This window comes from Parambassis ranga, chromosome 3 (assembly GCF_900634625.1).
Source record: "Parambassis ranga chromosome 3, fParRan2.1, whole genome shotgun sequence".
NCBI lineage: Eukaryota > Metazoa > Chordata > Actinopteri > Ambassidae > Parambassis > Parambassis ranga.
The window spans coordinates 21,536,786-21,549,029 of record NC_041024.1 but is presented as its reverse complement, the minus strand read 5'-3'; the positions used below and the strand labels follow the sequence as shown (position 1 = coordinate 21,549,029).

The 12,244-nt window shown below is 41.6% G+C and overlaps 1 protein-coding gene across 2 annotated transcripts; it reads right to left on the bottom strand.

Moving 5' to 3' along the window:
• Window positions 1-3,474: 3,474 nt before the first annotated feature.
• Window positions 3,475-7,461, bottom strand: LOC114433303 (COUP transcription factor 2-like). 2 transcript variants are annotated; one of them, XM_028401797.1, is made up of 3 exons: window positions 6,906-7,461; window positions 5,332-5,856; window positions 3,475-3,749 (listed from the first exon to the last, which is right to left on the bottom strand). In XM_028401797.1, the coding sequence occupies exons 1-3, from the start codon at window positions 7,408-7,410 to the stop codon at window positions 3,475-3,477; spliced, it is 1,305 nt and encodes a 434-aa protein (XP_028257598.1). In that variant the 5' UTR covers window positions 7,411-7,461. The 2 variants fall into 2 exon arrangements, with proteins under 2 accessions (XP_028257598.1, XP_028257597.1); XM_028401796.1 differs by having other exon boundaries at window positions 6,912-7,461.
• Window positions 7,462-12,244: the final 4,783 nt, after the last annotated feature.

Below are 12,244 nucleotides of genomic sequence, written 5' to 3'. Positions count from 1 at the left end.
AACAGGCTTGCAGTGGGTAAATTATTAATTAGTGTCGGTTTTTAGTATGAACTTTCAACAAGATTAATTATATTTTTCTAATTTTTGCGTGAGCTTTTCCGTTCGAACTCCTGACAAACACGAATTTCTTCAATTCAGCTCAAAAAGAAATACACAAAAAACCAGTTTCCACCCTGTCGCCTGTTTCCTGCGTCTTTCAGTGTAGAGAAGCTGCGCTGTTTACTAAACTTTGCGTCAGTTATTTTTGTTGTTTGTTTATTCTGTGGGAGAATTGTCCAGCCTTGTTTTCCTGAGAAATCTACCGGCTGAAGATGCCACAATACATATTTCTCACACAGAATCTGAAGGTTTAATATAAGGTGTTGAAACTGGATAATGAAGCGAATAAAAATGAGTTTAGCTCAGATCTGAGAGTGATAAATACAGCGTGTCACTGTAGCGAATTCAAGGAGTCAATGTAAATGAAATGACAGCCAGGTTCCTGCAGCCAGCGCATAGTAATTCACAGTCAATAATATTCGTTAAATAATATTCGTTACCGTAAAAGTCAACAATAACACGTGAAACACGGATATAGCAGTTCACGACTTTAAGCACCGGAAATAAACGACATATATTTTTTAATATTTTTCTTTTTAGTCTCAAAACCTTTTCCCTAACTTAAACATTTCGTTTGTTTAAAACGACATTTCCGAGAGCGCACATCTCAATAAAGGTCATATAATAAAAAAATACAAACACTGATTACATCACAATAAAGAAAAGCAAAAAGAACTTAATATATTTACATGACCAGAAATATCATCTTATACATTCAGTGGCAGATATTATAGGTCCAATAGCCTAGTCCTCACATGATAGATAGATAGATAGATAGAAAATCTGTGCGTCTCTTAGTGCTGAAAGCTGATTGGCTGCCTCCAAACCACGCCGCGTGATGACTGAGCTTCTGTGCTCTACAAACAGCAGAGAGGGTGCGCTTTCTTATGTGTACCACCCCCCCCCCCCACCCACCACCACCAAAAAAAAGAGAAAAATGGCGCAGCAACTGAAAAAAGCAGCAGTGCTAAACCTAAACTGAAGTGAGTTCCCTCCTTCATACTCTTCATCATTTTCTTCTTCTTTTTTTTGGACCTATACGTGTGTGGGAATAAGCTCCATTGTTTTATGTTGGCCCTTTGGCCCAGAACACCCAGGGGCCGTCGAGCACCCAGCTTCATCCTCCTCAGGGTAAACTGTAGTGACAGAGCACTCAGGGGCCCCTCATTAGCTCTCTGTCCACTAAGAAGCAAAGAAGTTGCTTTAATCCTCTCTGTCCGCCTCAATCTGGCACCGCAGACCCGATTATTACTCCATTTTCATTCAGCCCTCCCTCTCTTACTGCGCAGTTTAACCACCTATCTGAATTGATAGAATCTTTAACAGCAAAATGAGGCGTTAAGTAGTGACAAGTTGTAAAAACTGCTTTAACTAATATGAAAACAGACTTTTACATGAGAAAAGAATCTGATGCTTTTATTTTGGTATACTAAAAACGGGCCTTGTATCTTACAGTTTCCTGTTGTATTGTACTGTTACAAGTGATTTGGTTGTTGCTCCTTTTAATAGTGAATAAAATGCAGATAAAAAATAAATGTCCCATTACATCTATCTAAACCTGCTTTGAGATAAAGACAGTTAACACGAGTGCAGGAGAAAGGTCAAATACTTTCCTGCAGGTGTCCAAATAAAGCAAATGTAAATACATTCTGACATTCCTATAAAGCTGTCGCTGTTAGTGGAAGCAATTAGTTTGATTAAAATGCCTGATTAGTGATAATATTTCAGTCACAAACAGACTCCAGAACATCAGACAGCTCTGCTTAGCTTTCATTTTCATCCATTTCAATACAAAAAAGAAAAACACACGAGTAGACTCACACACACACACACACAAGCACCGAGACATAAACAACATTGAACTGAATGGCGAAATAAACCAAATACACTTTATTTATAAATCTTGAGTTATAATTTAATACGGTACCAATATGTTAACCAATATGCTTTCACAGTACATCAGAGTGGTTGTCAAAAAGAAGTAAACACAAATACACACACGCACACACACACACTCACATACACATACACTCTCAATTCAGCAAATACCCTGCAGTGGTCTGTTGTGCCATTAAGTGGCAAGGGCTCATAAATGCATGAGTAAAAATAAAATAAATTGGTAATCTGGCCCGGACGGTTGTGTTTTATCCCATTTTATAAATTGCAGCTATATGTCAGACCCAGTGCTCCTAAAAAATCTCTTCGAGAAATCTGTGTAAAAAGTCTCGGAAACATAAAGGAATGAGTATTTGGTAATGCATTTGTCATTAATCTCGTAATGTTGTTAATTTTCTCTCAGGCCTTACGCATCATGGGGGACTGCGATTTGGACTTTAACCTCTCTCTATATAAAAATACCCGATTAAATTAGTTCAGCTATTCAGCATCAGTCGCCACCATGTCAGCGTCTCTCAGCTCAGATGAGAAAAAAGGGAAAGGATGTAGCGACTTAATAAAAAATAACCAGCTTTAAATTGTGTTTTTAAAGGCAAAGAGAGCGTAAATGTATTATTATGCCGAAAGGAAATCATAAAACTTGCCAAATGTATTTTTGGGAAATGACCTGTGAAACGGTTGTGATATTACCTATAAAACAAAAAAATGCATTAATGGGGGTGACCTAACGCCGACCATGAGAAGTGCTTTCTTTTGCTTTTCGCATCCTTTTTAATGTCGATAATAGAAGGACCAAAACCAACAAAAAAACATAGGAATAATCTCACATGTCTGTCTGCACGCAGCTGGGCAAAAAGGTTGAAATCAGATGGTCCTGTCGTTCAAACACTCGTGTTAAATCTCTCTGAAATGTTCCTTTAGTCCAAAGTGCTATGTCTGGAAAGTATGAAAACAACAACAAAAATACAGTTCAACACAAGACACTCCCTGCAGTGTTCTCACTCGCCAGGGGGGAAAAATATGTAAAACATTAAAGAATAAAAAAACAAGAGGATCCAAAACATAATTTACAAGCACGATAAATATACACACAGGTCCAATAAATATTGTTTGTTGTCCCGAAAAAAAACCAGAGACTGTGAGCGGTCACTGCAAAAGAATGAAATCAGAACCAGTCATTTCATTAATATTATTTTTCTTTGAACAAGTAAAAATAAATCTGCCAGCGGGTTCAGGATACAGTTCATTACTTCCGGGAACCTTTCCATAAACATAGGGATGCAGTGCAGTATAAGGCAAGTCATGGAACAAGAAAATAACATTGAATTTAATTTGTACCCCTTAAAATGCCGTTAATATTTCCACTGGCAGTTTTTCCCTTGTTGAAAGAGACGTTATGCTGCACGACTTTGAATTGACTTGCTCTGAGGTGCGGGACCTTTCCTGACCTCTGCGGCACCACAGCCACCACTCTCCTCCCTACTGAATAGGCATGTAAGGCCAGTTGAAACTACTGCCAGACAGCAGCATGTCCCGTATCAAAGTTTCTATGGGGGTTTTCCCCACCAGACGGACGAAGAAAAGCTGCTCTATGACAGAGGAAGAGACGGTGCGGAGGGAAGGCAAGCGAAGCAGCAGCTTCCCAAACCTGTTTGGCTGGTTGGGATACTGGCTCCTCACATACTCCTCTAAAGCACACTGGGATTTCTCCTGGAGACCTTCCACGTGGGCCACATCCGTCAGGCCGCAAGCATCTACAGGAGGAGAAAATGGTTTAAAATAAGTTCAGAGGTGCCAAATTTTAAACATTCAGTGCATTCGGTGGTGAAAAACAATCAGCACTTAGTGGCCCTGTCATTTCGATAATGTGATATTAAATCAAATTTATATCGAATCGATGATGGCACCATCGCTCTCATCACATCTAGAGATATGATCAGATTTTTATTAATTGATTATTTCTCCATTCAGAACAGCACAATTAAGTATCACAGCACAGCCAGAGCCTCAACTCTATACGACCTGTGCATCTGTACACACAGCAGATCTTTCTGTTCGTACTGTATCGCTGCAGGCCTGATGGCAGCAGGGGTTAAAGCGCGGTTACTGTGTCCCAGTTTGAAGACACGTGTTCAGATGTGCTCATGGGTACCAAAATAGATGTACATATGAGGCCTTCTTTTATTTTTTACTCTGCCGCGTCCTTTTGATCAAGCCATCAAACATCATTCTGACTCTTATCCAAACACTGAAGCTTGTGCACATTTTGCAGCGTGGCAGCGATCAATAGTTTCACAAACAGCAGTCAAAAAGAATTTTGATGAAGATTTTTCGTAAAACAAATTAAAGATAAACTATCTACATTTTGTTATCCTGCATAAAACGATGTAAAAAATTTTAGTAAACAAATATTAAACGCCACGTTGAAATCCTGAAATTTTTAAAAGAATTTTTAATTTCCCCATTCTAGACAGAAGCTAAATAACAACAATAACTTGTCACCTGGATAAAACAGTGTGTTTGCTAAAGGGTTTCCCTGATACGCCTTTTGTGTGAAGCAACAGAATAAAATGTCAAATACTGTCAAATGTTAAACACCCGCCTCTATTTTCATTTGCATGAGCTACTGTGTGACTCATGCAAAGTATTTGCTATTCTATTGGCTGCAGGGTTTTGTGCAGTTTGTAAACCCACCAAAAAATCGTTTAATACCTCTTAGATGTTAGACCAGTAATAGAACACTTTTTGAAATGCTGAAAAGCTGCTGGTGTAAAGGGGCGACCGCAAAAGTTCAGAGTTTATTGCAGAGCCCAGCTAATAATAAAACAAAGTGCCTATTTATATTTTTATAAAATGATCCAAGAGGTCAGATGTTATGAAATGAAATGAAAAATAAATTAATACCTAAATATAAACATAAAAATATTTTTATTAGCATAACACTAAAGTTTTCTATTCACTTTTTTCATTTTTCCACAATCATGCCTGATTTATTCTTCAAATTCATATTTAACTAAAACATGTTAATAATATAACAATTTAATTAGGATTTGTATATAACCTCATTTTATATATATATATATATATATACCACTACACCAGTGTTTACAGATCTATTTCCTGAGCCTTCCGTTTAGGGAACGTAGCTATATTGTATATCCTTTTATTTTCTATGGGGGGCTGTGACGCAGTCCACTGCAGCTTATTTATTTATTTATTTTGTTTTTTTAGATTTATATTTCCTCCATCATGGCGGGTGTATGACTAACACTCTTGCTTGTTTGATTTTCTTTTCTCGCTCGGCCACAGTGTGCGTGGAAGTGACAGTGACTTTACCTGTGGTGAACAGCACGATGGCCTTGATGCAGCTGTACTCCGCCGAATCCACGTGCAGCACCTTCAGCTTCTCCACCTGCTCCTGGAAGACCCGGATGTGGTCCATGAAGGCCACCACTCGGTCCGCGGACATGGGTGACGCGTGGAGGCCCGCGGCGGCCAGTAGCGGGGCTACGTGGACGGGCATGGAGCACTGAGCTGCGTTCAGCACGAACAGTTCGCTCCAGGTGAGGCGGAGAAGAGCCACCTGGTCAGATACCTGCAGGTCCGGAAAGAAAGGGATGTTTCGGGCCCACTCCACGGCACTGAAGAGCATACGGGCCGCCAGCTCACAGATGTTCTCTATGCCCATGATGTTGTTGCTCTGCAAACACTGAGAGCCGAACCTGGAGGTCGGGTAGGGCTCGGCCCGCAGAAGCAGAGAGATGTACCCGGATAGATAGGAATGGCACTGCAGGGGGTCTCCATTGGTCAGGGCGAACTGTCCGTGATAGGACTGCGTGGGTATCCTGCCCCTTTGGACGGCTGCAACGAAGAACACACACATGTCACATCAAGCTAGAAGAGCTAAAAACACACACACACACACGACATTTGAAGGAAAAACACACCAAGACTTTTACAACAACACATGTCAATTAAACAACACTGCAATGGCCTACATTTATACCCCCCCCCCCTCTCTTACACACAAACACACACAGGCTTCTTCAGTCCATTAGAGCTTTCTGCGGCCAGTGGCCAGGCTTATGGTCGCTTGGCTCTTCAGACATGAATAACTGATTTAGACAGCTCCTGGAAAGAAATGTCACATTCAGCTTGCTACTTGGAAATCTATTTCTAGGCCGCAACCTGGAGATAATGACGTGCCGCGTTATTCAGCGTGTTTACGGGCTTCTTCTGTCTCCAACTCATTATTTCATTTAGTATTTTTCCTACTTTCTCGCGAGTGGCTCTATAGTTTATTTAACTGTTACGTAATATTAAATCCTATTTTAATTAACATTGATTATTTGGGCAGCAGCACAAGGCAACAGTAGCAACAGCTGGGCCTGTACGAGCAGAATGCATCATGAATACACACAATGTAGCCACAACTTTACGCACGTTAAAGGTTACAAATGAGAAGAATTAAGACTAAAATCAAAGCACACCGTTACTGTGACGGTGTAAGACGCCAGGCAGCGGCACACTGACCGACATACGGCGGCAGAGCAGCAACAATAAACATGCTACATGAGGCTAGCTGACGCTCTAATCTCTGTAATATCACGTAGTAAACAGCAGCAGGCTGCCGCTCAGTGTCCAGCTAGGATCTGAGACGAGGGTGATAAAAATCCACGCATTATAGAAATATAAAGAAAGGAATAAAAGGGTATATGAGATAGCATGCAGTTTAAATCAAGCTAATATGTTCCCAAAGAAATTATAAGCTAGGCTATACAGTTCACAGAACTATAAGAGGCACGTGTTCCAGAACAATAACTTGGAGTTTAGTAAAGGGTTAATGCGTCCTGAATTATGAAGTGCCGGATAATACAGACAATAATAATAATAAAAAAGATGATGCCCACCCGTACCTTCCCTCCTCATGCCGACTTTGAGGCATTTCTTGAGGCGACAGTACTGGCACTGGTTGCGGTGGTGCTGGTCTACGGGACAGTTCCTGTTGGCCCTGCAGGTGTAGGTCAGGTTCCTCCTGACGCTGCGTTTGAAGAAGCTCTTACATCCTTCACACGTGAACTGTCCGTAGTGCTTCCCGCTGGATTTATCCCCGCACACGATGCACTCGATCTGCTGGCTCTGCTGTTTGTCCATGGACGAAGAGGAGGAGGAAGAGGAAGAGGTGCTGTTGTTGTTAGTGGTGGCGGTGGACGCGGCGGTGGTGCCGGACGGATTAGGCGGCGGTCCTCCCTGGGGTGCTCCCGCTGCCTGGGTTATTTCTAAGGAAGGAACCGGGTTCAAGTGACCCGTCAGTTCCCCAGTTAGGGACAGAGGTGGGACCTGGGACACCGGAGAGGAGAGGGTCCCCTGAGCGTCTCCGACGCCCTCGGTGTTTCTCCACGCCACCATAGCCATATCGACCGTCTCCAAAACTTTACGCGACCAACTTTCCTCTTTTTAAGCAGTAATTTGCGAACGCACGCGAATAGTCAACATGAATCACTAAACACGCAATTCAAAGAAAGTGTGTCATAGTTCTTACACATTTAAACAGACCTACAGTTTGTAATAAAATAAACAGCGCTCATGAGATAATGGTAATAAAATTATAACGCGCGACTTCACAAGTAAAGAACGCGCAGTCAACCAGAAACAGCTTCGGCGTGGTCGCAATCCTCAAGGACAGCTTCATTCAGACCGTTACAATGCACTGTAACATCCACAGTGGCAGACAGAGCCAAAATCCACACGGGGAAACAGCGTTATCCCACAAAGCACACAATCTGATCCTCTCTGTTCTTTAGCTTTACGCAGAATGCCGCTCGAGCAGATCCTTCATCAGAAATGAAGTCACCGGACCAGGCTTTCCAGACGGTCCCTGCTCTCCCGATCAGTCAGAAGTTACATTTAAAAGACAACGGAGGAGAGAGAGAGAGAGAGATACGAGAGCGTGTGTGATGGATGATGATTTTGATGATGCTTTGCTCCGGGACCCAGGAGAGTGGTGCGTCCGCGCGTCACCGACTGTGAGTCCGTGACGTGTGTTCGGGGCGGAGTTAACGCGAGGTTGCAGCAGCGTGGGAGCTCAGTTGGATTTGTGGTTAGAGTTCTCACCTTCCCCGTTTTCTCCTCTGTCTGTCTTCTCTTCTGTGCGTGTGCACGCGCACATGCCGGTGTGTGTGCGCGCGCCTCTATCTACTCATAAACGTGTAGCAGGAGCTCAGACTTTATTGAAGTCTATATAAATACTTCCGCCTGCAAGACAACTGAGGGAGTGATCATCTGAATGCAGCTATTTGACGCCACCTAGTGTCTCCATTAAGTTATGCAGCAGTCCACATTAAGATGTAGGCTGCTTGACACACAGGGCTTAAGAAGATCAATCTATTACATTTCTAATGATCTGTCCTCATACTGGGTATAAAATGTTATCACTATGTATGATCAACATGTGTAATGCACTCCACCCCCACCCCCCCTTCTCTTTCTTGCATGTATTTTTTGCATCTGATTATGGGGGTGCAGTGGACCTTAATGTAAAGGTACTCACTTAATAACCACAACCAATCAAAGTAAAGAATCACCCTTTGCATCTTTTTGACATCACTGTTCTCAGTGTGCATGGTTTGGAGGAATCCTGTTTTGTTGCTGCAGTGTGGTTTCTGATGTCTGTGGTAATGTTGTGCTTTTGATTTGTTTGAGCGTTACACCGTTGTCACTAAGACTGTTCTTTGCATTTGTTGTGGGTTTATTCCAGATGAAATGGAATCATTCTGATGTCCGTGGAGGCCTTGATAGCAAGTCAGTGCCATGTGAAAATGTCTGTATGGTTAGCTCATACTCCATGAGTCCTGAGGCCAAGTATGCTGTCATCACACACACTCACACACTCACAGACACACACACACCAATACCAATCAACAGTGGAAGGTCAAGGCTAATGTGTTGGACACACTAGATGGGGATGATGCATTCCTCCACTGGTTATTCTACTGACCTCCCCCCTCTCCCAGTCTTCGTGGTAACAAGCCCAGTCAATTTAAATCACAGATTTGCGAGTTTAAAGATGTGGTGCCCTTTAAGATTTATCACCAGTGGCGAGCTGAAAGTGAGCTAATTGGAGACAGCATGAGGGAGAGTTTGGCCAAGAGAGACCTGCACGAGCAAAATTACCAGGATGTGACTGTTTAGAGTGCAGTGGGAGACAGCTCCTCAGAGTTCTGACGCATTTATAATACAGGCTTGATGCCACTTTGCTGAAATTCAAAAAAATAAATAAATGAATGAAAAAACACATAAACACACACACACTAACATTTAATTTTGGTTTATTCGATGCAATAGAAATACATTTTTCAATGAAGAGCTACATGCCAGTGAAAACACTTGGTGCTGAGAGTGCTATTAAAATCACATTCATGATAATCCTCCAGGAATATACAAGTATTCTTGGCATTCAGAGGTAATGGGTGAGGCAAAAGCTCATTGGGTTAATGAGATTAATGGAGTGATCAGAAATACACTACAGCCTGTGTTCTGCTGGACGGCTCCTGTGACTGACTGTGTCTATGACTCTGCCCTGAGACTCCTTTGGAGTATAGCAAATAAGTGTATTATTGATGGATCATATTATAGATTCACCTCTGAGTTAATTCATTTAATTGTTTTCCATCAACTTCAATCAACTCTAAATTTCCCAGCAACAAACTTAATTACAGAGATATTGAAGATAACGTAAACTGTCTTCAGATGGGATTTGAGTTAAAATGTATAAATATTTATATAATATTAGAAAAAAAGAGGCTTTCTAGGATGATTTTTATTGCATTGCAATTCTTTTGAAGAAGCTAATGAGGTCTTTAAACATATTGATGAGTCCAGTGAATGATCCAGTAGACATTTGATTGGCTGAACCTGATTTCTGAAAATGAACAATTTAAATGTGAACATCAATACAAATATTGTTAACTATGGTTTGTAATGCATCCCCTATCATCGAACATTGCACTGCTATTGATTGTGGTGTAACAGATCTCAGATTTCTGACATTGGACAATGAATTGGACTTTGGCAGCCAACGAAACAAATCAAGAACCTTTTAGTAGAAGTTTAAGATTCTGGTCAAGGAGCAGCATTAGGTTGTCAGTTAGATTAGCTCAATCCAGCCATTGATTCACCTGTGACCACCAGACCGTCTCTAACCTTTCATTAACCCCAGACTGCTGACCTCCGCCTGTTTCTGTGCCGCCACAGCATCCTTCAAGAGGTGAATTTCATGCTTGGGAGACACATTGTGTTGTAGGGCAATGTGCAATGATACGTCACCGCTAATGGTTATGAACAGAGTCATCTTAGCAAACACATACATACAAATGTGGGTTAATCTCGTTCCAGTTAATGAGTTCCAGGCTGAGGGAGGTCAAAGGCTAAGCAGGATTTTGTAAAAGCCCTAATGAAGATCTCAACATTTTGCTAGGATGACTCTCCATAACCGTTAGCAGGGACATATCAGTGCACGTTTTGTGTGTGTATATGTATTATAAATGGTTTATTTGATGTTGTGCACCGTAGAGAACATTGCTATTTCAATTCCTATGACTGGTACATAAGGTATTGGCAATAAAGCTTGACTTGACTTGACTTGAGATATATATATAAACCAGTATTTACCTTGTCAGCTTATTTACTGTAAATGACTAATCCTAAGTAGCTTAGTAGCTTTGTTTGCTACAAGTAGTTTTTATTAGAAAGACGATAGAACAAGTTTGACATGATTAAAAAAATACGTTTATTTAATATTGTAGTATTCAAAATGACCAAATTCATACTTTTGTCATAGTATTTTTCTTGTACTGGATATTTTGACACTTTCTGAATGTACGTATTAATTGTGTGTCCCAGCTTTGCCACGTGTAGTCTGTGTCACTGCCTTTTCTTGTCCTACGGTGAGTAGCAGTGATACTCCTAAAGTACAACTGTAAGGTGGTCTTGGAGGATTTGGTGTCTACAGGAAATTCTGCTTGTACTTGATCCACTGACCTCTGGCCACAGCAGGGAGGTGGTGCAGGGATGTTGTGATGTGCTGGATGTTACATTAGTTCAGACAGCTGTGTGCGAAGGCCAGGAGGGACATGGTCAGTTTGAAGGCTTGTGTGAATGACACAGAAGCTCAAAAAACATGGTGCTTTCAAGGTCAGGTGACCCACATGACTGTAACTCAAGTGACTGTCCTTTTGCATCTGTCTGGAAGGAGATAAAAAGTTGCATGTGTAGACCTTTAAAACAGGCATTATGCCCAGAAATTTGGGTTTAGTAGAATTCATTTTGCATTTTACATGAAGAAATGATACGATTATTCAATCACTTAACACTGAATTTTCACTCTCCTAGGGCCAAATGTCAGTCAAAGCAAAGACACTTCCTTTGTCCTTCACAGCGCCACATTTCCTCAGACAGGGAGTGCTGCCAATTGATTGATCATGTATTTGTGTCTATTCGTAGAGGCTAGATTCATCATTCCAATTTGTCAAGCTGGAGGAGTGCTGAGTAAATTATGTGCAAGAGAGCCTGAAGAAAAAAAAAAAGAGGACAGCTCCCTCTTTAGACTCATTCGAGATTTCCCCACCACCTCACCTCGGCTACAAACGAGCAGCCAAAGCTTTCCTGGGCAACAGGCGCTGTTTGGCACCATGGGTAATTAGTGTGATGAATGCTTTAGCGGAACAAATAGTGGCAGTCTGCTGTCTCGCTCATCGTGTGGCTGTGCTGTCACAGTTCCAGGCTGCGGGCAAATCAGGGTAATGGATGATTCTGCAACAGGACCATGCTTCAACCAACAGCGCCACCACCGAGCGGTGAGCAGAGTTGTGCAGTTTATCTCTGACTGAAACCAGACCATCAAGCTTTCTGATGGTTATGGATGTCAAGTGTATATTTGGAGGTTACAACAAATAACAGATAAATCTGGAGAAATGCAATCAAAACTCTTTAAGACTGATACATTATTCTGAAATGTTTCTCTCTCTCTCCAGAACCTCTTAGGCCTGCATATACAAATATGCAAACATCTTGATGCAAATCCTCTGTGGGATTCTTTCCCTGCCTCAGCTGTAGAGCCATCGGCGCTGAGATGATGGATCACATTATTAGATTAGGGAAGAACAAGGACAGACTACAACTGGATTTGCAATTCACAGCCTCTTTTATAGATGGACCTTTTCTGCATGAAAGGAATAGTCCTAATTGGGCT

Coding starts and splice junctions, on each gene's coding strand:
- LOC114433303 (XM_028401797.1), bottom strand. CDS start 7,410: ATGGCTATGGTGGCGTGGAGAAACACCGAGGGCGTCGGAGACGCTCAG. Junction 5,857..6,905: donor CATGAGGAGGGAAGGTACGG/GTGGGCATCATC, acceptor TCTTCGTTGCAG/CCGTCCAAAGGGGCAGGATA. Junction 3,750..5,331: donor CATCGTGCTGTTCACCACAG/GTAAAGTCACTG, acceptor CTCCTCCTGTAG/ATGCTTGCGGCCTGACGGAT.